General features: G+C 36.8%; 1 protein-coding gene across 2 annotated transcripts in view; it reads left to right on the forward strand.

The window, feature by feature from the left end:
• The window catches only part of COG2 (component of oligomeric golgi complex 2), a 68,214-nt gene extending 49,870 nt beyond the window's left edge, over positions 1 to 18,344 (forward strand). Inside the window, exons 11-18 of one of the 2 annotated variants that reach the window (XM_044672758.1) lie at positions 4,809 to 4,870; positions 6,349 to 6,500; positions 8,393 to 8,593; positions 9,392 to 9,464; positions 9,770 to 9,912; positions 10,896 to 11,035; positions 13,709 to 13,889; positions 17,166 to 18,344. In XM_044672758.1, coding sequence (XP_044528693.1) covers positions 4,809 to 4,870; positions 6,349 to 6,500; positions 8,393 to 8,593; positions 9,392 to 9,464; positions 9,770 to 9,912; positions 10,896 to 11,035; positions 13,709 to 13,889; positions 17,166 to 17,267 — 1,054 coding nt within the window. In that variant the 3' untranslated portion in view covers positions 17,268 to 18,344. The remainder of the gene's footprint in view (positions 1 to 4,808; positions 4,871 to 6,348; positions 6,501 to 8,392; positions 8,594 to 9,391; positions 9,465 to 9,769; positions 9,913 to 10,895; positions 11,036 to 13,708; positions 13,890 to 17,165) is intronic. The other variant, XM_044672759.1, reaches the window with a different exon arrangement.
• The last annotated feature ends 8,045 nt before the right edge of the window (positions 18,345 to 26,389 follow it).

The following is a 26,389-nucleotide window of genomic DNA, read 5'->3' on the forward strand; positions in this document are numbered from 1 at the left end:
CTGGCACAGCCTATGAAAAGAGGCAAGAGATAGAATTTCATATAGGAAGAATATTTTATTGATCAGTTTAGCTGGATTGTGGTGGAGCTGAGATGGAGTTAAGTGGTATCAGTCTGGCAATATAGGTTCAATTCACATATCAGGAATGCTTAACACTAAACAGAAATGTGTATTTTATCCCTGGAACATCCAGGATCCAGTGAATCTTCTCAAGCATGAAAATTATGTGGTCAATCTCTTGTGTTAGGAATATCAGTTTGGTAGCTGTGTGGAAGATGGATTAGAACAGAGACTAGATATAGGAAAACCAATTACAAAACTAGTGCAATAGTGTCAACAGAAGGAGGCCTGAGAGGCCTACACAAAATGTTATGTAGGTAGATTCTAGAAGTCCTAGCAGTTGACTGGTTTGGGAAATGAAGATGAATTTGAGGTAGCATACATGGCTAACTGAAAGATTAGTGACACCCTCCACAAAACAGAGGAGTTAGAGCAGTGGGTTTGGAGGGATTTGAGCTCCTTTCTCTTGATTTTCACTGTATCCTAGACGAAGGATCATAGATATAGAGCCTGAAGGGACCTTCAGGGCCATTGATTCTAACTTTTGTATCCTGCCCTCAGTTTGTGATGAGGAAAACAGGAGTAGATTAAGTGACATTTCTGAGTCACATAAATGTCCCATAAGGATTTGAACCAAGGTTTTTATTGCTCTTAAGTTCAATACCCTGTTCTCTGTGCCATGCTAAGATAACTATTTCCTTCTTACCTCACAGGGATAGTGACAAAATGAAAATGTAGAAACATACACTGCATATTTCATTTATATTATTATTTTCTATTATTAATAGAATATATCCACTAAAAAATTCAGTCTTTTTACTTTTATTGAATTGATACTATCATTTGATACTACACTTTATTATTTCAATGCAAATGAAAATAATTTGGGGGAAACTTTAAAGCCCTATTATGTTCTTCCATTTGCTTTTTTTACAGAGCCAGAAGACAATTACATGGGGCAATAAGATGTTTGTAGTATAATCAGGATTATAAAACGAATTCTAAAAATCTTTGAAATCTATAAAATTAGGTAAAATCTTATTCATAGTTTTAAATAAATAAATATTAAGGAAGCATTTGCTTGACTTTAAATTTTTTTTAAACCCTTACCTGCCATTTAGAAGAATGGTAAGGGCTAGGCAATGTGACTTGCCCAGGGTCACGCAGCTGGGAAGTGTCTGAGGCCAAATTTGAACCTAGGACCTCCTGTCTCTAGGCCTGGCTCTCAATCTACTCAGCTACCCAGCTGCCCCCTTTGCTTGACTTTAGAATCAGAATCTTAGAATTGAAATAGACCTAAGATGTCATCTGTGGTTAATCTCTTGTCTGTGATAACAGTTCCCTTTCTAAAGTCCCATTAAGCCCCTTTTTTCTTTACTGTTCTTGTTCCAAACATAAAAAAAACAGAAACCTTTTGTAGTGGTTGTCATTTTTCCTAAGCTGAAAGTCATTCTAGGTAATGGTCTTTATTGTCCAGCTGGTCAGCATTTTAAAGCTCTACTTTTAATTTTGAAACTCTTACTTTCCTTTTTCATCCATTTCTTCTATAAACTTTTGGCACTGAAACACTTTATCAATATGATGGAAATGTCTTGGCTAATTAAATAAACAGTAGAAATTTGGGATAAAAAACTATAATTTATAAGTGCCATTAGAAAAATTATTATAAATATCATTAGATAGTGGTGATAGTAATTAAACTACACTTAGAAAACTATCTAATTAGATAATTATAGATTTCATCACAGTAACATTTAACTGTAATACTTTGGTAGAAATACTGTGAAAATTTTACCTTTTAAAAGGGCTTTGGCATTTTCATCATCTATATTAGTATACCAGGTAGAGAAAAAAAATGATCACAGAAAGAGGAATATGTTAGCAGTGTAGAAACTGTTGCATTATAATTGCCTGTCATGGTTGTAAATGTAATTTTATTCTTAATAATTGAATTGCATTTATTAGGGTAAAGTGTGTCTTATCAGACATAGAAGTATGTCTTCCCCATTAAGTTGGCCTAGAATGTGCGTTTGTCTTTCATGAAAAATTAATATATTGAATTGGAAACAATTATGTCATGTGAAAATTGTATGAGGTGAATTTAGGACAAATTGTCCTTTTATTTCATAGGCAAATTTTAAAATTTATTAAAGGAATATCATGTAATATTATAATGTTGTAAAAGAGGAATAACAAGTTATTCACTTATCTTAGTCACAGCAGCTAATCAGACTAAACTCATTCCCTGTAATTTCTATTTTTATTGTGTTTGTTCTCCCTTCCTTTCCTATTACAGCCCCAATCCTAAATCGCTTCTTCATAAACTTATTTCTTTCAAGCTCCTTCTTCCTCTTATTTTCTAATAATCTTCCTGAGACTTACCTGTTTTAGGTTACAAGGCTCTTTTTCAACCCTGAAATACCCATGATGAATGCCAGGCTAGGTTGATCTCAGTGTGATGTTCTGGCTTCTCTCAGTCACTGATGAAACCTTGACTTGTATTAAACAGCAGAATATCCCCCCCCCACCACCAAAGACTTGCTTTCCCTGCAATCCTTGCAAATTCCAAATTCCTGCATAGCTGAAAATAATTGATCGATTTTTTTTCCAGTTAACACCACATACACATAGATTTTTATTTTTTAATATAATGTTATGTCCATTTAAAAGAAATTTAAAATAGAACATTGTGACACATTGCTGTTGATTCTTAATCAGTTGTTGGATTGTTTATTAATGAAGAATGACAAAAAGTTCTGCAAACATGTTGCAGGTCACAGCCACTGTGCCATGTGATATACTTCAGGGTCATTTAGAGTAAACCTAAGATTGAGATTGATGTTATTTTGTTGAAATATTTCAGTATGGAAATATTGACCCCAGCATTTCACATTTTGTGTCTTCCTCCAACCCTAAATGTTCTTTGCAGTAGAATTACAGGTGTATACTATCTTTGTGTAATGCCTCTTTCCTCTTAGGATAACTTGAACTCAAATTTCATATCTTCTTCTACTTGGAGATATGAGCCAATTGTCTAATAAGGTAGCCAAAAAAGTGAATGCTTTTTACATATGGGGTGGGGGGAGGGGGACTTTCAAAAGTAAGGAGGTACTGGTCCCTCTTCCATGGTCATGCCCCATATAGATTATTGCGTTCAGTTCTGAGCACCATAATTTAAAATAGACATGGATAAAACTGAAGAATAACCAGAGGAGGTCAGCCAGCATGGTTAATGGCCCTTGGAGTCTGTGTCAGGAGAACTGGTTGAAGCAGTTGGAAATTTTGAACCTTAAGAAGAGAAAGGTCCGGGGAATATAATGGTTATCTTTAGGTATCATCTGGGGGAAGGATTTAAGTTTGGCATCTAGATAACTTTCTCACAATTAGAGCTGTCCAAAATTGTAATAAAACCTTCAAAAGTGAGAGAAGTTCTCTTCTCCCTCCCCACTAGTTATCTTCAAACAGAGGCTGAATGTCCACATATCAGGGATGTTTTAGAAATGATTCCCTCAATTATGAATTAGACTAGATGGCTGCCAAAGTCTATTCCAGCTATAAATGTGTGATTGTTTTGACTCAGATTAAATTCTAGGACCTTAAACTTTTGTTTTAGGAGGAAATAACACAACTTCTTCCCTTTTCCTTTAACTAGTACTATTTTTTTTTTAATTAAAAAAAATTTTTTTTTAATCCTTACCTTCCATCTTGGAGTCAATACTGTATATTGGCTCCAAGGCAGAAGAATGGTAAGAGTAGGCAATGGGAGTTAAGTGACTTGCCCAGGGTCACACAGCTGGGAAATGTCTGAGGCCAGATTTGAACCTAGGACCTCCCATCCCTAGGCCTGGCTCTCAATCCACTGAGCTACCCAGCTCCCCCCAAACTAGTACTATTGAACACCTGCTGTTTTCAAAGTAATTCATTAAATTGCTTGAGGTATTAGAGCACATGTTAATAGTATTAATAGTTCATTGCCTGCCTTCAAGGAGCTTACCTTCCTTGGAATAGATAAAATTACACATAAATGTGTTCAAAGCAGGCTTTAGCAACAACAGCAATGTAGTTAATAACAAGAATAATATAATCCAGAGACCACAATAAAAGAATTACTTTAAATACTAATGTGTTCCAAGTAACTGTTCTAACTCTTTAAATAAGAGACTTTGTATCATATTTATTTTAAACTCATATGTCTTTCTAAAATATATTAAGTACTAATCATTCAGAGTCATGGCAGTCCTCCATTCCATAACTTTTCCCAATTAGCCTCTGGCCCAAAGTATTGAATAACTCTGTAATGGGGAGATCCTGCTCCTCCTCTATGATAGTTTTCATATGATTAGCTATAAGGAGTGTTGAGCTAGGAAACAGGAGTTTGGGGTTCTATTTCTGGATCTGCTACTGATCATGTGACCTGCGTAGATCACTTCACATTCCTAAGTTTCAGCTTCCTCACTTGTAAGATGATGGGATGGAATTGGATCTGTGAAGTCCTTTTCAACTCTTCTAGAGTCAGTGAGGATGAGCAATTGGACCAAGTTTTGTAGCACTACAGATTAAAAATTTTTAGGGAATTGAAAGAATAAAGCCTACAAGTTTGAAGGAAATAATTGCTATGTTAAGTCCCAAATGAGGTTTGTCTTTCCTCATTGTGGATCTGAGGCTCAATAGATACAGTATATGTAATTTAAAGATTAATGTATTTTAATTGCATGTTATAACCATTTCATTCTTGTTCTTCATATCAGATTTAGAGAAATAGCAGGATCCTTAGAAGCATCACTTATAGATGGCCTGGAAGAAGCTCCAGGTAACTTGCTTATAATGTATAATTGACAAAATGTGACTGGATGTTAAATATTAGTTAGGGTACATAAGTCATCTAGACCTTAATATCCGTATAATATTTTTACTTCATTTTGTCTATAAATATACTAAGAGCTGGATATTTCAAACACTCAGGTAGTTGATTTCATCTTTTTTTTTTCTTTTTTAATTTGTAATACTTTTTAAAAAAACATTGACCTGGCAATGTTGAAGTCAGAAAGAACCATTTCATTGCTGCTTGTTTTATAGAAGCATTGAAATGATGGTCATCTTTAAGTATAATGGGGTCTGTATTCATTTCTGAATTTAGTACCCAAAAAAGTGGCACCTCAAAGAATATAAATATACATTTTTCATAGAAAAAAAGTTGTTGGACCATCACAATCAAGCATGAATGTCAGTCAGTCCTCTGCATTGGTGTCTGTTTTCTCTTGGCTGGTACTCTAAAAATGGAATTAATATATAAGGTTTAGGATCAAAAAAGACATTTTCTCCCCTCAGAAAGTAACTGGATTGCAGTGATTCTCTTGGCTATCCCATAGCATATGTGTACCCTTTTAAATATTTTAGCACAACTATGTGACCCATTATTTCTATATAATCCTTATCAGTTCAGATGTTTTGATTCTACCTGGGAACTACCAAAGTATTAATTCTATGAATATTTCTACAGGGTTTCCTTAGGGGTGGGTGGGAAACATGAATTCCATTTCTTTATAATAATAACAGTTTTCTCTTTAAGCACAGTAACAATTTCAGTGCTGAGGAGAAAAATTAGTTGATATGTTGCCCAGGGCAGAAATAAGATATTATTTAGTATAGACTCATAGACTTAGAGGTGGAAGGAATCTCAGAGAATACATTGTCAGGCACCATTTAATTTCCATTTCCATTGCATGAATATGGAGTATATTAAGGTAAGAGTAAAAAATTATGCCAAAGGGAAAATAAAAATCCTTAAACTTTATTTGATTGATTTTATGCATACCTGTTTGTACCATTATCCTGTTTTCTAGAGTTCTGGGTGATTTTGGTGATTGTCCAAATATTCAGAAGGTAACATTTAAAGAAGGGAGACAAGAAGATCATTTGGTCGTCAACCAACTGGCAAAGACACTGATTTAATAAATTGCTGTCTGAATATAATGTATTTATTTCCATTATGGTTGTTTCATTCAGACAGTAGAAAACTATGAGGAAAAGCATCTCCAATAAAAGAATTGTATGCATAATTAGCTTAGGGGTCTTCTTAAGAGTACTGGCAGACTATATCTAGCCACATAACTTGGGAATAAACTGAGTCTCTTCACAGCAATCAAAGAGTTTAAAATATTACCTTTGGGTTCTTAAATAGCATGGAATGAAAAGATTCAAAGTGTCATATAAGCTTACAAAAGATTTATAGATCATAATTGATTGAGGTGACTGGGATCCCTTAAATGTATGTTTTTTCCCCCCTAGCTGGGAGCTCATTTTGCCTTTTGGCCTCTCATATGGCATGGGTCAGTCTTATGAAGTGTTGGTCAGATCAGATGTTTTTACCATTGCTAGCACACCGTCTCTGGAAACTCACTTTACAGATTTTAGCACGGTACTCCATGTTTATTAACGAGGTAAGGGCTGGGTGTTTAAAGTGTTAATCATCATTGCAGATAAAAGATCAAAGATAAATATAAGTTAAATACTGTGATGAGATGTAAGCCTGTCTTCTAAAAACTTCTTCAGAAAGTTCAAGAGAGCAGATTTCTCTTATGGAAAGTTAATATTTTTTTAAAACTATAATGAGCTACCACTTAACTTCTTGAAGCTATGGCCCTTAGTTTTTATTTAAGTATTGTTTTAAGATTCAGTTATTTTTCACTGTTTCATGTTTATTGAAAAATATTATCTACTGACAAGTTCATTTTCATTCATAATTTCAAAATTATGTAGTAGGATATATTGTTATCTTCTGACGCTTTCTTAGTATTATCATTGAATTAGAACAAAATTGCTTATTTTATTAAAACTATTTAAAATGAAAATAAATATTAGTATGCTAATACTAATACTAATAAAAATGGTTTTCTTTCCTTCTTAATAAAATTTACTAAATTTATTCTTATTTCAAAACATCATATCTTTATTAAGTGTACATATTCAGCAATAGTGCATTAGGTGCTGTTAAAATATTAATTCATCAAAAATTAGTGCATTCTTATTCTGTGCTAGGTAGAAAGACATATGAGGTATAGTTCCTGTGCCAATGGTAGAATGTTTACCATAAAGTGATATATCCTCAACCTAGGCAGAGCTTAGGTTGAAAAGGAAAAAACAAAAAAACAAAAATCAGAACATTATGTATATCTAAGGGTAAAAAAAAATCTTTTCCTTTTCTTCTTTTATGGGAATTTTTTTTCTTTGCCCACCCCTGTAATGGTTGAAAAAAATACTACGAAGAAGAGAAGAGAGTAAAAGAATAAAGAACGTGGCTACTGGATGGACTATGAAAGGATCCTATGGAGTCCAGAGTGGTTACCTGCTATGAAAATCCAGGAACTTCTTACAGGGTGTCCCAAAAGTCTCAGTTTAGTTTTAAGCTTTATTCTTTTTACTTCCCTAAATGTAAAGGTCTACAGTGCCTCAAAACAAAGTGGATTTCCTCTTATCCTCACTGACTCTAGAATAATAGAGAGCTGAAAGGGATTTCTAGATCATTCTTATATCTTACAGGTGAGGAACCTGGAGCTCAGAAATGTCAAGTAAATTGTTCAGATCACATTGATAATCAATAGCAGAACCATAAATAGAACTCAAATCTTTGACTCCTACCTTAATGCTATTACTTATTATTTACTCTTGCTTAGCCCTCTCCTTTCTCCTAAGTCATATAGAAGTACTTGAGAGGTCTTACATGGCATTAGGGACAGAGGAATAATGAGAAAATCACTTGGAAACTGTGCCTGATAAATCACACCTATTCTTTACTGTCAAGATTCTTCCTCTCTTGTTCTTTCTCAATACATCCTTGTATTGAGCTGAAAAGCAAGTGACAGTTTGTCCTTTTGCCACTGTGCTGTTAACAGAGTTCTTTTTACATAACTGCAGCTGTGCAAAGAATAGTTTCTTATTTCTTTTTGTTTTAAAACACAATTGGATATTTTTTTAAAATTCATTCTGAACCTAGATCCTTGAATGTTGAATTGGAGAGAGGGATCTCTGTAGTTTATTATATGATTTAAGACTGGTCTAAAATTCATCATGATGGCAAACAGGAAATTACAAAGATGTTTCTTTCTTGCTAACCTAAAACTGGTTATAAAAGTGAAAAAATAAGTTAGAGGGGTTACTTATCACCATGTGATGTTTCCCCCTTGTGAATAAGTACCTTATTAGATTGTCAGTAGATGTTTACTGAGGGCCCTTTATGTATCTCTGCATAAAGTATAACATGTTGAACAAGTCATTTTACAAATGGCAAAGTATTTGTCCCAAATGGAATTTTAATCATTAAATTATTTTTCAGTTATTACTCAGGCCTCTCTCCAATGAAAGTGCCAAGGATAACAAGAAATCCTCTATAAATAGTAACAAGGAGTCTTCCTCCATCAGCCAAGGAACCAATGAAGACCAAGGAAATAGCCTTTCTGAAACACAGACTGTAGCTTTCATTTCTAATACACAGCTTATATACGTGGTTGCAGACCTTGACAGACTTCAAGAACAAGTAGGCATACACTCCAGTGTTGTTTATAAATGTTAATATTAATCAACTTGCATTATAATAGTTGCTATTAAGTTTTGCACAGCCAGACATAATGGGGCTTATAGTTATAGAAGTAAAAGGGGCTTGGAGAGATTTTTTTTTCCCCTTACCTTTCTGAATGAAAGTCAAAACCATGTAGGACAGAAATCTCTTCCACCCCTGGAGTCAGCCTAGGCAAAGTCCAGAAGATGGGAGATAGGCTGCTAGGTGGGGGGAAAATGGAAAATAGGTCTGTTTAACTGGAACTTAGAATGTGTGAAGGTAAGTAATGTCTTAGTGGGCTGGAAGCAAGAGGTGAAGGGCTTTAAATGGCAGCCTAAAGAGTTTATAGTTTAGCCTAAAGGCAAAAGGGAATAACTGGGAATCATTTCTGCCTATTCTCTTTTACTGGTAAACTTTCTCTTGCAACAAAGATTTAAGGGTTAGTTAGGTAGCACAGTGGATATTAGCCAGTCCAGTCCTGAAATCAGGAGGACCTGGGTTCAAATTGTGGCCTCAGGTACTTCCCAGCTGTGTAACCCTGGGCAAGTCACTTAATCCCCGTTGCCTAGCCCTTACTTGCTCTTTTGCCTTGGAACCAATATTCTAAGACGGAAGATAAGGTTTTTTTTTCTTAGTGTTATTTTCCTCTGAACAAGATTATTAAACATTCCAGTTATATATAGGTTCATAATATGTTAATAATAGTGCAGTTATTGTGAAGCTTTTAAATATACATATTTCTAAAAAGCAGCTGAATACATCATTTGTTTGTTTTAGCTTCCAGAACTGTTGGAAATAATCAAGCCCAAACTCGAAGTAATTGGTTTCAAGAATTTTTCCTCTATCTCAGGTAAAAATGAATTTATTACCTTTTAACAATTCTTTGACCAATAAATGATTTAAAATAAATTTCTGAGAAAAAAAATTTTCTGAAAACTTTAAAACATGAACATTCTTGTTTTTCTCTTCTGGTTTTGAAATGAGTCCTTAGTTTCTCAAATGCAATATCTTGTTTATTTTAATATCCCATTTAATTATTTTAATAATAAAAGTCCTTATTTTAACTATGACTTAGAAACTTAGGCTTTTATAGGTATTATAAAAGAGAATATAATATTTAAAATAGATTCAACTTGAATATTTATACCTCAACAGCAGCTCTTGAGGATTCTCGAATTTCTTTATCCTCCTCCATGCCTTCCCTGAGTAACAGGATCATCCAAGACTTGAGTGAGTCCTGCTTCAGTTATCTGAAAAGTGCCCTGGACGTTCCTAGACTTTACCGAAGAACCAATAAGGTCTGTCTCATTAAGCAAAAACTATTTCTTTTCCAAATATATAGCAATTAAGTAAGATAGCACAAACCCCCCAGGGTAGTCCAGTTTAGTTGGAACAGGGTACATGAGTGGGGAATAGTATGAAATAAGATTGAGAGAGTAGGTTGCCAACAGATTGTCGAGGGCTTTGAATGGCTGGAACCAATAGGTTTATTCATAGACAGTTTAGTTAGGATATTACTTGGCTTAATTAATTAAAATTATGAAATGTGAGAGCTAGGAGGTGCTTTAAAAATTAACTTATACAATTCCATCATTTCATACATGACTAAACTGAGACTCAGAAAGAGTGACCTTATCCAGCTAACTTTCACTTCATTTGCAATTAACAGATAATAGGGAAATGTTAGGTATACTTATTCTAAATCCCTTTGGAGTTGTTATAAAAGTCATCTTCTTATTTAGCAAGTCTATTATTTGGTCAGATTTCTAAGAGTACAAGGATTCTACTATTTCTTTCACATATTCTCATCTAGTACAGTTGTTTTGTAGACATGATAGAACATGATAGACAGTTCTTGGCTCCTCTGATTAGAGATTTATAGCTAGTGCCTATATTTCATCTGTTTACTTCTTAAATCTCAAATACACAGAAATGCCATAAACACTTAGCTGAAGTGCTTGGTTTTATCATTCAGAATGCTGCATTTTACCTCTTCTCATTTGTATTAACTATTTGGAAATTGGAGAAAAGGGGAGCTATTTTGGGAATGATGGCTTTCCATTTTTCATAGCCTTTTATAGGGCAATCATTTCCTTACCATTTAGCAGCTTATTATATATACTATGTGTCTTAATTTAAAACACTTCATGCCTTTCTCCAAATGAAGGTCCACTTGCAGCATGAATTTGACATTAATATTTTTGAATAAGTTGTGATTCTCTTCCATTTTCCTTCCTACCCCAATTTTCCTATCCCCATCTCCATGCCAACACAATTACAGGAGGCCCCAACCAAAGCTTCACCTTATGTGGACAGTGCACTGAAGCCGTTCCACCAGCTCCAGAGTGAGCACAAGGACAAACTCAAGCAGTCAATAATTCATCAATGGTTAGAAGGTGCTCTTTCAGAAAGTACTCACAAGTAAGTAATATGACAGTAGACATAGATGAACTGCCCTGTTTCAAAAAAATTCCCAAAGAAGAAACAGGTTAGAAAAATCAGAATCACTTAAAGATAAAATAGCTTAAAAGGTCAAGTGTATTTTTTTAAACATTTATTAATATTCATTTTTAACATGGTTACCTGATTCATGCTCCTACTTTCCCCTTCACCCCCCCGCACTCCCCCCACCCATGGCCGATGCACATTTCCACTAGTTTTGTCATGTGTCCTTGATCAAGACCTATTTCCAAATTGTTGGTAGTTGCATTGGTGTGGTAGTTTCGAGTCCACCCCCTCAATCATGTCCACCCCGACCCATGCGTTCAAGCAGTTGTTTTTCTTATATGTTTCCTCTCCTGCAGTCCTTCCTCTGAATGTGGGTAGTGTTCTTTACCATAAATCCCTCAGAATTGTCCTGGGTCATTGTATTGCTGCTGGTACAGAGGTCCATTACATTCAATTTTACCATAGTATATCAGTCTCTGTGTACAATGTTCTTCTGGCTCTGCTCCTTTCGCTCTGCATCTGTTCCTGGAGGTCTCTCCAGTTTGCCTGGAACTCCTCCAGTTTATTATTCCTTTTAGCACAATAGTATTCCATCACCCGTATATACCACAGTTTGTTCAGCCATTCAAGTGTATTTTTTTTAATGTTTCAAAATATTTGCCTTTTGATTTGTAATGCAGTCCTTTCCTCCTCACCAACCCAAATCCATAAGCTCATATATCTTTGGATAATGGCCAAATTCCTGTCACCCCCTAAAAAGAACATTTTCCCAAAGATATCCTTATCTTCCCAAACCCCTTCTTTCTTTTTGGATTGTGCATTGGCTCCACACCCTTATGTTTTCCCATTGCTAACAACTCAGTTCTACCTAAGGCAGGCTCTTCTTTAAGATGCCTGCACATTTCCCATACTAAAATCCTCAGAAAAATCTCTTCCCTTCCTTTTTTGTCTTTCAGTCTGGCCCCTTCCTCCCTTTCCAATATTCTTAAACTTTACCTTCTTTCACATATTCTACAATCACGTGACATTGGCCTTCTTGCTATTCCTTATACTCCAACCCTGGCACCTTGCCTTTGTATTGGCTATCCCCCATGCCTAAAGTGCTCTGTGTTTGACTTCTGCCTCCTGGCTTCATTTGTGGCTCAACTCAGATCTCATCCATCTAGAGAGGACTTTCTCATGTCCCTACTGCTAGAACCTTCCCTTTGAGATTGCTTTCTCTTTACACTGTATATGTTTTGTATGTATAATTTTTCACATCATGTCTCTTTCATTAAAATGTAAGTTCCTTGAGAGTAGGAACCTTTTTTTTGTCCACTTCTTAGCACAGTACCTGACACATAGTAAGAGATGAATAAAAATACTGGCCTTTCTCCTTCTCTTCCCTTCCCTTTTCTCTTTCTCCTTTTTTTATCCTTCCCTCTCTCTTCTCCTTGTCCCATCTTTCCTTCTTATCCTTCTGCTTGTCCTCCTTTCTTTTCTTTGCCTTTTCCAGCCTTAATTCAAAATATGACCCTATCTTGACATATAAGCTGGAAAGTAATAATAGTGACACATATCTATTAATTGATCAACAAGCATTTATTAAGCATCTTTGTCAAGAAAATGTTTTGAAATTAAATTAAACATAATAAACAGTCACATTAGCTTCCAAGGCTTTTGAAAGGACCCAGAAAGTTTTCTATATAGTTCATATAAGTCATAAGTCTTCCTCCATCTTCAACCTTTCTATTTATTTTTTTAAAAGCATCACAATTCATAAATAAAAAATGATTCTTGTTCAGATTTACTGCTTCATTTTTAATATTTAAGTTTTTTAGACTTTTTCCATGCCAATCTATAGCCTTGGTCTGTGGTCCACACCTCCATTTAAATAGTATTTCAAGTTCTAAACAACCTCCTTACATTTTAAGCCCATATATAAGTTAGCAAGTGCCTGTACTTAGAACTGAATGTTGAAATAAGTTTTGCTTATTTAAAACTTTGAGGTACTTTAACTCTTATTTACTATAATGAATTTTAATTTAATATTTAATCAGCTATTTGTCTGGGTGCAATTTTACTTTTTCCATCCCATCTGGATTTTAATTATCTGACTGTTTAGACCCCAGGTGGCCTCATGGGTAGGACCTGCACTTGGAATCATGCAACCTGCCTACTCCAATACCATTCCTGGTTCTCAATAATCAGCAAACTTAACTTCTCAGACTCTTAGTTTTCTCACCTGTGAAATTAGACTACTTATATCACAGAATCATTTTGAAGAAAGTGTTTTGCAAATCTTTAGACTATATAAATGTGAATTGTATTTCATATTAATGTTGAGAGTCCAAACAAATACTGTAATACATTCTTATATTCGCTGACTTCTAAGGGGAGTCATAAGGTGGTATTGTACCCTTCTCATTTAACCTTAAAAGACTTCCTTTTTCTCATTTAACCTTAAAAGACATTAACATCTTTCTCATTTAACCTTAAAAAACATTAACATCTACCAAGAATGGATATTTAATTGGAAAATGAATTATTTTCTCTGCAATGTTTTCCCCCAGACCTTGTCCTGCATGTTGCACTGTTGTGTTTGCCTCATGCACACATTCCTTAGTCTTCTCTCTCTCCCTCCAGTAAGTTTCTCATTTTTTTCAGGTATTATGAAACTATATCTGATGTTCTAAGCTCTGTGAAGAAGATGGAAGAGAGCTTGAAAAGACTAAAACAGGCCAGAAAAACTGCCACTACCAATCCCATTGGCACTAATGGCGGCATGAGTGATGACAACAAAATCAGACTCCAGTTGGCCTTGGATGTTGAGTCCTTAGGAGAACAAGTAATATAATTAGCTGTTTTCAATTCCTATGTTTCTTAAACTGAGCTAGGAGGTCCTTAAAAAGAGTTATTATATAGTTAAAGTGGGCCAAAACATAGCATTCTGAACACTCAGCAGCAAATCAGTGCAATCTCAAAAGCCTAATGTCTTGAGAATTATACCCCAAATGCTAGGCTGAGCTTGAAGAGTACACTATAAGGGAAGGGAGGGAGAGAAGATGGATTCTGATTGTTTTAGGATTTCTGTAAAGGCTAGACCAGTGATGGGCAAACTTTTTAAAGAAGGGGCCAAAGGAAAGGAAATACTCATCTGTCAATCTGTTTCTAAGGCAGCTCTTTCAAAGTTTCATTGTATTGTATCCTACTCATTGTATTCTTATTTCAGATTAGGAATAATGTCGCATAGCTGGAGAGAACATTTCTGGCCCATGGGCTATAGTTTGCCCATCACTGGGCTAGACTTTAGATGGAATAGCCAAGAAATATGGAGAGAATAAAAATAGAGAAGAGATAATAGTTCAGTAATTATAAGCAGAGAAATGCAGTTACTAACAGTGGGGACTGTAAATGGGGAAAAGGAGTTTTGATTAGGTGAATATTAAAAGGTTTGGTCTCCAGGGAATTGAATAATTATCAATCCTCAATTAAAGAATAGCCTCAAGTCAAAAATTACTTTTATGGAAGTTTATTTACAGAATATAGGAAAGAGTGGAAGTAGAGAGATGAGAGGAGGGTAGAATAAAAGATTTGTATTCAAGTCTGGGCTTTACTCTGGCAGGGCTCCAGGGGCCCAACCAGAGCCTAAAAGTCAATTAACAAGGGTTTTAGCCACAAGGGCTTCTCCCATTCAAGGGAGCCTCCCAGAGGTTAATACCACCTGGGAGATTAAAGGAGTCAGCCTTCTTCACTCACCAAGTGTAGTTCTAAGAGAGAGATTTAAGAGCAGTCTCACCAAGGTCTCAGGGTCCCAGGTCCAGAGCTCCTCCACGTCCAAGCAAGAACCAGAAGAGCCCTCAGCTCACTGAACTCTCTTTTTAAAGGAGTTTCTTTTGCATCACTTCCTGTGCCTTCCTCTTAGTTTACGTGTCCAATCACAACAGACACTTTTCTTGACTTTTTCTGCCCAGGAGACAGTAAATTTTGATTTGTCACTCACTCTAGCACACATAGGTTACAGACCACCCATCTTGTGAATTAAATGGAGATGTTTTCAACTTGGTGATTAAATCTAAAGATGGGTAGGGTAGATTTAATCTCATTATCACAGGACAAAGAACATTGGGGATAGGGAGATACTTATAATAGAAGGCTGGGGTCCAGTGAGGGACATTTCAATACAAAAGTATTAAGTACTTACTATGTCTCAGATATTATGTTAAAATTGGGAATACAAAGGCAAAAATTAACAGTATCTGCCCTCAATGACTTTCATTCTGTTAATAGGGAACATTCTACAGATAAGTAAATACAGATTATGTACAAAGGAATTGCTGGAGGGAGAGGAGGAATTCTGACAACTAGGATAATCAGAAAAGATGAAGGAACCAGGAATTTCAGGATGAGCATAACAGACTGAAAAGGATTAGAGGTGGGAAATAGAATGTCATGTATAAGAAATATGGCAATTTAGTTAGAATGGCTGAGAAGATGTCATATGAAATCAGTCTGTAGCCATAGTATTTGGCTTTAAATGCCAAACAGAATTGTGTGTTATATCTAGGCATCTAAGTGGCACAGCAGATAGAGCACTATTCCTAAAGCCAGAAAGATTATAATTCAAATCCAACCTTGATCACTTATTAGCTGTGTGATCTTGGGGAAATTTCTTACTCTGTTTGCTTCAGTTTTTTTTCATAAGGACAATAATAGCACCTACCCTGCAGGGTTATTGTAAGGGTCAAATGAGATAATATTTGTAAAGCAATTAACATAGTGTTTGGTACACAGTAAGTGCCACAGAAACACCTCGTCCCTACTCTCTTTCCTAAAAGCAGCAGAGAACTAATGAAGGTTCTTTCTGGGGGCAGTGTCAAAACTGTGCTTTAGGAATATCAAATTAACATCGTCTTAAAGGTTAGTTTCAAAACTGAAGAGATAGGTGGGAAGGAGGTAAACAGAAGGAGACTCTTTTCATAGTCCAAATGATTAGAGCCACTAAAGTGGTGGCCTTGGGAGTATAGAGAAGGAGGAAGCATCAACAAGATTTGGAAATTGATTAGATTAAAAAAAAAAAAGTAAAATGAAATGATAGACTATTTCCAAGTTGCTAACCTGAGAGTAATTAGAAGGGTAGGATCTTCAAGAGAAAGAGGGAAGTAAGGAAGAGGGCCAAGTTTAAGAGGAAAGATTATTGATTCTATATGTAACAAATTGTTGTCCACAAAGTTAAAATATAAAATTTTAGCACTTAAGGTTAACTTCCAGGTACTCAAAAAAATTCCAAAGTACCAGAGGGTCCCAGATAGTTGAAGTTTTGTTATGTAGTACTCCAAAAGTTCTTTATCTTAGTCATTAACTAAATCTCTAAGGTAAAAAGAAGAGTGTTTAATATCTGATTTATGGGGATGTCTGATTTACAGTTAGATAAATTAGTATCTATTTGTACATGCTACAAATTGCTGCAAAGTTTTATTTACTCCAAACTAAAGGCAAATAGATTTTCATCTTATATTCGGTGCCACATCTGATTGAAGAAATAAGTGGTTTTTTACATGTAACGTAAAGGTAACTTTTACACATAGGAACACTATATCTAAAAGCAGACTTTTAGTCTAAAAATATATTGAGGTTAATTCATAAGTATTTTCTTCTAAAACCTGCCATGCCGTTTTAATCCAATTCAGTTCAGTACATCAACTTATTAAATGATGGTTACTCTGCCTGATTGTTTTTAGGACAGATTCTCAGGTTGTCAAGAAATTAAAAGTTTAGTCCATCCTAAGAACTCATGTTTACTTTGGCATAAAAATGCTCCTTGCATTACATCATAAAAGCTTTATGAAAGGACTTGTTCTCCCAATTGATTGGTTTCATTGATGGTGAGCTATACTTAAACATTGAGCACCAGTTGGTATGCCTTTTGACCTAGAATATTAAGTATTTGACTCATTAAATAAATAAAATGTTTTCAAATGAATGTTGTTTGCTCTGAAGAAAGAGTTCTTCAGGGCTTTAGGAAGCTATTTTTTTCATATTTATGAAAAATATTCTCTTTTTCTCTTTAAATATAAAGAATGAGAACATAATCAGTGTTGGTTTTTTTCCTTAACTTTTTCAGATGCAAAAGATGGGTCTGCAAACAAACAACATAAAAAGCTTTACAGCTCTCATAGAGCTTGTTATAGCTGCCAAGGACCAGGCAATAGCAGAACAGCCATAAGTATTTCGGAAGACTCCTGAAAAAGGAAACAGATTGTTGGGCTTTGTAAACCTGAAAAGGTGGCACTGCTCTCTTACTGATCCTTATTGAGTAATGAAGTGCTTCTGAATGCTTCTCCAGCAGCAAGTCAATGCATCTCCTATCAACATGATGGGAACTTATTTCACAAGCAAAAAAAAAGAAAGAAAGAAATCACAGAAATTTCTCTTCCATTGTAAGGAAGGCAGTGGTTATGTTTTTGTGGTTGTTTTTTTTTTTGGCGGGGGGTGGGGGTTGGTTGGTTGGTTGGTTGGACACTTTCTACTGTAAGTTACAAAGCAAATTATTTTTATTGTAAATCTTAGTGTGAAAGAACTGATTTTTAAAATATGATTAAAGCAAATATATCAACATATCTATATATAAGTATCTAAGAAGTTGTTTTCCCAACACTATGGCTAGAAGAAAAGGATGTTGCAAGGAAGATCCCACAGTTAATGGTATGGAGAGTTCCTTAGTCCCTTTTCTCTGAAATTAAATGGCTGTAAATTATTGTGACCTTAAAAGAACAAACATTAAAATAGTGTTCTCTACTTTGGCACTCATTATTTATGAACTGTGCTTCTGATGTTACTTTACATTATTCTGACATTGGTTAGGAGTTAGTACCAGTGGGGATGAATATACTTTTATTTCCCAATAAACTCCAAAGCTATTTCTCTATTCATCATATATCACTACTGCACTTGTTTTCCTTAATACATTTAAAAGTTTGAGTATCAAGAATGTGAGAAATCAAAATAAAACCAAGATGCATTTTGTCGGAGTGTTGTAGAAAGGCCCAGAGTTGGCAGCAAATTAGGCCAACCTCAAAAGAGAGAAAAGGCAAAGGAAGGAGAGTTTGTGCCAATGACCATGGTGGATGGTGAAGGACCCACTCCCTTGGAATTATGAACTACCATTTTAATAGTCTAATCATAAGAGAAGGGGGTAAAAGTCAGGGGGCCAGCAGAGAGTGTGCCATAGCTACCATGTGTTTACTATTCTTTTTTTTTAATTTTTGATAATTGCTTTCTGACATTTTATTTTTATTTTTATTTTTTTTTTTAATTTTTAAACCCTTACCTTCCATCTTGGAGTCAATACTGTGTATTGGCTCCAAGGCAGAAGAGTGGTAAGGGTGGGCAATGGGGGTCAAGTGACTTGCCCAGAGTCACACAGCTGGGAAGTGTCTGAGGCCAGATTTGAACCTGGGACCTCCTGTCTCTAGGACTGGCTCTCAATCCACTGAGCTACCCAGCTGCCCCCGTGTTTACTATTCTTGATGGACCTACTCTTATATTTTCAAATCTTTATTGTACTCAACTCCCTTCCCAGGTTGTAATGGTAGCTGTGATAGAATAACTCTTGATTCCAGTGCAAAATTGCTTATCCCTTCTATAGGCAATTTCTCTGCTTACCTGGAGTGATGATTCAAAACAAGGCAAATTTGCTGATAACAAATTAATACAAACTCCCCAAACCATTGATATTATCCATTATTGTCTGTCTTTTATCTAGTGCTGTAGGCAGATATTTCTTCTTTACCCTCTCTGTTGATTACTGACAAAATTATCTGATACTTTATTTCCAAGTCTCAAGAGTAACTAATTCCCTTGCTTCTTAACCCCAATTTTATGAGTTATACAAGATTAACTACTTTTAACTATGTATTATATCAAAGAATTAACTTTTTTGAGGCATGTTTATTACTTGCGTATACAAGGAAAGAATTGGACCATGAACACAAAAGCAAGTTACATTGCCACGTTCTCCCCCAAAGTAGAATATAGCTGGCCAGTAAGCTTACAGCTAGGTTAAGAAATTAATAAATTGAAGATGATAAAGAGTAGAGGGATTACCGAATATTAGTACAATGCTAGAAGGAAATGTAATATTAAGAGATTAATGAAGTTTTTATTAGTGGAACCCAGTAACCAAGATGTTATTGGAACATTCCAAGAACATGTTACATGATGTTTAGGTTTGTGCTTTCTGTCATTCGGCCTGAGGGTGGCATTCTCCCTATAAAAACATTTACCTTTTATTTCTTCTGGTCTACCTCTGGGGTTGACATGATGTCAGGGTCTAAATCAATCATCAAGCAAGCATGTTGGACCCAGTTGCTGGGAATAACAAAAAAGAGCAAAAAAAGTCCATGCCCTTAACAAACTCACTTTCAAATGGGGCAAATAACATATATAAAATAGAACATACAAAAGAAATAAAGTAGGTACACAGTAACCTTAAAGGCAATGGTGGACACCAAGAAAGGTCTCCGGACACTTGAGCTAAATCTTAAAGATGGCTGGGAAGTCTTAAGAGTCAGAAGTTAGAGTGGAGAACATTCTGAGCATGGTTCTGAGAAAGGAGATATTCAAGGATTTCAAGTATGGCTGGATGGTGAAGGAGAATAGTGAATGTAAGAAAATTAGAAGGATGGGAAAAGGCCAAGTTGAAAAGAGCTTTAAATGTCAATGGGCTTTATGTTTATTTGATCATGAAGCTAATGGAGAGCTATAGGAATTTACTGAGCAGTGGAGTGACATAGTCAGGATTACATTTCAGGAAAATTATTTTGGCAGCCAAATGAAAGATGGAGTAGAGTGGGGAGACACGTGAGACATCAAGACAAATAAGGCTATTTCAGTTGTCCAAGTAAGAGGAGATGAGGGCCTAAACAACTTGTAGCCATGCAAGTAGAAAAAAGAAGATACATCTGAGAGATATACAGAAGGGAATTAGAAGATATAGCAACTGATTAAATATGTGAGGTGAAAGGAATTTGAGGATTATTCCAAGGTTTCAAACCGGAGTGACCAAGAGAAAGGTGATATCCTCTACAGTAATAGGGAAATTCAAAACAAAAGAGGATTGAGAGGGAATGGGAGTGAAATGACTTCTGTTTCCAAAATATTGAGTTTGAGATTTGTGGGACATTTTTTCAAAATTTCGTACAGGAAGTTGGTGATTTGGAACTGGATCTCAGGAGAGAGACTAAAGCTGGATAAATGAGTATAAGGAGTCATCTGTGTAGAGATGATCATTGAACTGGGCAGGAGGAATATAGAGAAATCTCCCTCTCCAAAATTACCAGTAATCTAATGGTCAAATCTGATAGCCTCTTCTTAGTCCTCATCCTCTTTGAGCTCTCTCTGTTTTTACTATTGACCACCTTCTCTCTGGATACTCTCTCCTTGTTGAGTTTTTGTGTCCACTCTCATGGTTCTTGTCTAATAGCTCCAGATGTTGCCACTGGATCTATCATCCTATCATACCTACTGTGTGTATCCCTCAGGTTCTGTCCAGGGCCCTCTTTTTTCTGATTATACTCTTACTGGTGATGCCAGCAGTCTTATCACTGGAAAATAAAGGCTCCAACTAAATATTACCTGGGCTACAAATATGCTTCCCCTCCCTCCTATCTCCCAACTCTATTCCATGTGCCTGGGATTCTCTATTTCTTTGTCTCTTCCTACTGGCTTCCCTAGATTTTTCAAATCTCAGCTAAAATACCACTTTCTGGGAGAAATCTTTCTCCTTTGAAATGATTTCCAGTTTATGCAGTCTGTCTTGATTATACACAGCTGCTTGCATTGTCGCCCCTATTAGACTGTGAAATCTTTGAGGTCAGTGGTTGTTTTTGTCCTTCATTTTCTCAGAACTTAACACAGTGCTCACACATGGTAGACACTTCATCAATGCTTTTTGATTTGTGGACTGCTCTTCCTCCCAAATGCTAACTTCCAAAGTATATAATAGCCAATCCGTCCACTCCTAAATGTAAACCTACTTGCATTTAAATAGTAAGTTCCCCGTGCCAGGGAAATGCTCACTTCCTCTTCCTGTTTTCTTTTCAGAATCTTGTCTCTAGTCTCATTGCAGGTGCCACGTGCTCTGCAAAATCTCCCTTGATTGTCAATGCCTCCTCAATCATTAGTTTGCTTTGTACTGTTTGTGTACATGTCATATCCTCTCCATCGGAACGTCAGCTCCTTGGAGGCAGTAACTGGTTTTTGTTGTTACAATTTTGTTGTGTGTACATGCACGTGCATTTGCATCCAAGATGGTTAGCCTTTTTTAAATTAAGTTGAATTGGATTGCATTGCTTTTTACTGCTTAAAATAGAGCCTGTCACTCTTTACATCTCAGCCCATATCACTAACTGGCATCTTAAAGAATTTTCACTCACAGCCACCTATGCCAGGGAATTGCCCGGCAGTAATTGATGGCTTCTATTTCTGAGTGACCTGTAGCAAGGCCATGCGATTGAGACTTGTTTCCCTGAGTCCTTTCAAGCATTTCTTCTACCTGTGCGCTTAGTTAACCTGCTAAGCTTGCCAGACAACAATCCTTTAGGCCTTTTGCTGTCTTCCTTTTTTTCCATGCATAGTTTCCTTGTTGATCTGCAGAGTCTCTCTTCAGTGAAGACAGCCTGTATAATCTCCAGGTAATAATATGTTTTGCCTGACTACTTCCAGGTGAGCTTGGTGGCTTTGAGTGTTTCTGTATTTATTGATTGAATATTCCTGTATTTATTGATTTCTTTGGAAACTAAGCTACCTGTTGTGCCTGGAAGATAACCATATTTCTAATCCCTCTCCCTTTGTCTCCAGAAAGAATTGCCTGCGTCGAGCACAGTATGTTATTGTACCTGAGCTTTTACTACAGTATACCGTGGCGGGGGAGCAAAAATGGGGCATTGATCCACGGAGATCAGGAGGTGTAAGATTTAAATTAATGTCCAATACTCCAAGTATTATATTTTATAAAGTTTATTAATAATAACTTGAAGTAAAGAATAAAAAGGAAATAGAATAAAACATAATTATCTAACCAAAATAAAATAAAACTATATAAATTTAACCAAAATGAAGCCAAAATATATGTGAAATGTGAATAGTTCTGTTGCCTCTCCCAAAAGCCTGCTTAAGCCAGCCATGATCACAAGGAGAGAGAGAGAGAGAGAGAGAGAGAGAGAGAGAGAGAGAGAGAGAGAGAGAGAGAGAGGTGGGGCTACCCAAAATTTATATCCTCTCTACGTTAGTGTATATAATATGAGAAGGAATATGGGATGCTGGGAATGGTAGTTCTAGGGTTCAAATTGTAATTATGCAGAGGTCATGGCCCATGCCTTCAAACTCTAGGTTATCTCATAAAATGAGAGATTTATGCTTTCATCTTAGAGAGTGGCTTATAAACTCCTTCTGGGCCCCTTATGGCACCCTGTACCATCTACATCATCATCCTCTGCAATTTCCAAAGCACTTTCATAGGCATCATTGAATTGGATAACTGTATAATACAACAGATATTACAGTCCCCATTTTACAATTGAAACTCACACACACCTACTGAGCTATGGAACCAGAAGCCAAGCCCATGCCTGTGATTCCCAGGCTTTTGGTGGTGTTGCATTCCTTTGGACTGGTTTCCACTAGCAAAACTTCTCTCCCCTAGGGGGCAGCTGGGTAGCTCAGTGGAGTGAGAGTCAGGCCTAGAGACAGGAGGTCCTAGGTTCAAACCCGGCCTCAGCCACTTCCCAGCTGTGTGACCCTGGGCAAGTCACTTGACCCCCATTGCCCACCCTTACCAATCTTCCACCTATGAGACAATACACCGAAGTACAAGGGTAAAAAAAAAAACAAAAAACTTCTCTCCCCTGGCTGGTGGCCTCCTACCTCTTACGTATGCTGATGTTCTGGGCATTTCAGAATCAAGGAAGACCACTCCCACACCTCTTCCAACTCCCTCCTTAAAGAGAAGGGGAAAGACAGGTAGGAAGAGATGGAGTTGGGGGTGGAGAAATATTGGCTAAGACCAGACTCCCTGGAGAAAGGGCAACCCAGCTAGGAAGCCAGGAGAGCCCCCTTGGCCCAGCGATGGAGAAAGCTGGTATCCCCTGAAAATGGGATCTCAAGGCCTTCCTAGGTGAGTTCCTCCCTTTCTGTGCTGGCTCCACCCTTATCCTTTTACTTGGGGGTCCTCTTGTCCTCCCCAGGGTCCCCACCCAAACCTTTCTTAGACCCCAGAATTAATTCTGTTACCGCCCTGGGAATGATTATCTAGTATTGTCTGGATCCTCAAAAAAGAAGATATTTTTGTTCTTGGGAGTTTTGCAGTAAGTTAGCCTGTACTGCAGGCCCAGTAATAGGATGATACCCCTAGAAAAGGCCCTGCAGTGCTCAGCTTCATGACCAGAACCTTGCTTTTCACGGCCTATGTTGAGTCTCCCTCATAGGGAGTCAGGTCTCTGGAAGTGGTGAGAATAGAAACAGCAAAGAGACGGGTTCTTATTCTTTATCTTTAAGGTGAGGAACCTTTCCAGATCACCAATGCAGTGATTATTAGGATACTCACAGGCTTCAGAATGGGGCTTGTTTCTGAAAAAAAAATCATCATTCTCTTTTGTTCCCCTAAAGATTAGGGACAGGTAGGCAATTCAGTGAGTATAATTGGAATTTTGTACCTTTGAACTACATTACCCAGCATCCCTTTCCTCTTTCGTCCCCACATTGCGTCCGTACACTATTTTGATGAAGTTGTGTGTGACCCCACCTTCGCTCTCTTCTTTCTGTGCTCTCCTCCTCGCTTTCTCTTCTCCCACGAACGTGGTCCGAGAAAACCCCTCTTTATTCAGGCTATTTTATTCCTTTACTTCATGTGATTAATAAATCTTATAAAAATACTTGGAGTGTTGGATATTAAATTTTAATCTTACAAGTGAGTAGAGTGCTTGGAGTCCAGAGGGCCTGAGTTCTAATCCTGACTCACACATTTACCAGTTACATGACCTTGGGAAAGTTACTGTCTGCCTGCCTCGGTTTCCTCATCTGTAAAATAGGGATCATAATAGTACCTATCTCACAAAGTTGTTATAAAAATCAAATGAGTTAAATGTAAACTGCTTTGCAAAAAAGAACCACTATTACTAGGGTCCCACACTTCTCCCTGCAACATAGGTTAGATTTATTTTCCCCTAAAAGGTGATCAAGATATTCCTGGAAATTGATTGGCCCAAGGAGTCATGGCTCAAGCTGTGCCTACCGTAACCGATTAGCACAACTACCTGCTTTTCTGTGGTCACCTAAAGGCATTAAAAGACACATCTACGTGGAGGTGAGGCCCTTCTAACTTTGCAGATACACTTGAGTTTCCACACTTTACCCCATTAACCATATGGAGATAAGGGATTCACTTCCAGCATCTCCCTAAACTAAGTGCCGGGGTACCCCAGTTACGTGGCCTTTCTCTGCTTTGTCTCATTTAAACCTTTTGTTAGTTTCCCTTGAATGACCAAAGAGTGTCTCATTTCTTCCCAACAGTCCTGCCCCTAACACCTTGCAGACCTTAAAGGACAATATAAATGCTTAACTATCTTCTGAGAGTAACGTTTGGCTCTCAGAATTCACACTGCCTTCATCTCCCTGAGAAAACTGAAGATGGAGGAGATACTTGCTAGTGTTCTGGAGGCCTCTCAAGTGCCATCGCTGGCACTGAATTAAAACTGCATTATTGTCTTTTAAAATGTAGAACATAAAAACAGACCAGCTCTATGGATCAGCCTCTTGTAAGGGAAGTCACTTTCATAGTCAGGAAGCCTGTCAGGTCCAGCCTCTGATGCCTACCAGCTGTCAGATCCTGAGCGAGTTCCTTAGCCTCTTGGTTTCTCCAAGCATCTCTCTAAATCTGTAAACTGTCATGAAAGTGCTGGTCTGCTCCCATAGAGGGAGTTTCTTCACTGAGGTGTTCCCTTTGCCAATTAAACCACAAGTCCAGTCCTGTATCCTAGGTCAGATAGATGGAGGTGATATTTAAAACTGTAATCTTTATTATAACAATGAAATGAGGGAAAATTAGTCTCTCCGACTATAGTGAAAGGAACACTAGAATTGGTGTCAGGAAAAAACTAAGTTAAAATCCTTCCTCAGACACTTAACTGTGTGACCATGAGGGTCAAGTCACAACCTCCCTGAGCCTTAGATTTCTTAATGTGTAAAATGAATAGTACCTGCCTCCCATGATACTTGGGTCAAATGAGAAAATTTAAGTAAAGAATTTTTTAAACCTTATAGAAACAGAAGTTAATATGACAGACTTGAAACATGACGATATGTTATATCAGCTCCATAGGAGAAAGAAATTGTGGACTCTCTAAGATGTTCATCTCAAAGGTTATGTGGTCAGAATTATAAAGGCAAACTTTTATACGGGGCTGGAGGAAGGAAAATATCTTTTGATGTGAACAAGAGGCAATTTTATTTCTTTTCATAAATTTTAAACTTAAGTTGCTTCAAGATTTTCAGTCCTGCGGATGCAACAGAAAGTCTCTAGCTTATACTTCCTTTAATTAGGACCATGGGAATGCACACCCCTTCTTTCTTAAAATGGACTGGCATAAAGTCCCAAGATCTCTAATGTAGCTCTTTGCAGGTCTTAGTCAGAGTTAGGAGGCATGAGGTGGTGATAAGAGATCCAGAAAATCCTGGTACCAGTAATGGAGTATAAACATCACTTCCTTTGTTACAACCATTCTCCAGAGCTCCTGGAGCTGGATCCTACACTGTCCAGGCTTAGAGAACAGTCACGCCTGTCCCCATCCCAGGGGGTTGGGGCTTAAAAAGAGACGGGACATCTAGAAAGCAACTTGCAAATATTTATTTGTGAATAGTTTGTCCCCTCCACACCCTGCCTAGTGCTATATATTTATAGTAAAATCTTCCATATAAAATACAAATGACAGTCTTGAAATGTTAATGCTCCTGACACCTGACTGTCAAATCAATAGAACCGCTCCATCGTGCCTCCTGAAGTCTCATTCCTTTTTCACTTTTCAGCCACAATATGAGGTGAAATATTTCCTATAGACACAAATCCAGCTTTGTGGCTACCATTACTGTTTAAAAATGGAAGGAGATTGGGTCAGATATTGCCAAAAATCGTTCCTAGAGACTTGTTGGGTACCAGGGACAGGCCTTCCACAGATATTCCATACAAAATATGTTCTATAGTTTATAGAGCACCTTTATTTTTGCATTCATATGTAACAAAACACCCTACTAGCCTATTGTTTATCAGGGCTTCTACTAAGTGAAAGGTGAAAC

This window comes from Gracilinanus agilis, chromosome 4 (assembly GCF_016433145.1).
Source record: "Gracilinanus agilis isolate LMUSP501 chromosome 4, AgileGrace, whole genome shotgun sequence".
In the NCBI taxonomy this organism is placed as follows: Eukaryota; Metazoa; Chordata; class Mammalia; order Didelphimorphia; family Didelphidae; genus Gracilinanus; species Gracilinanus agilis.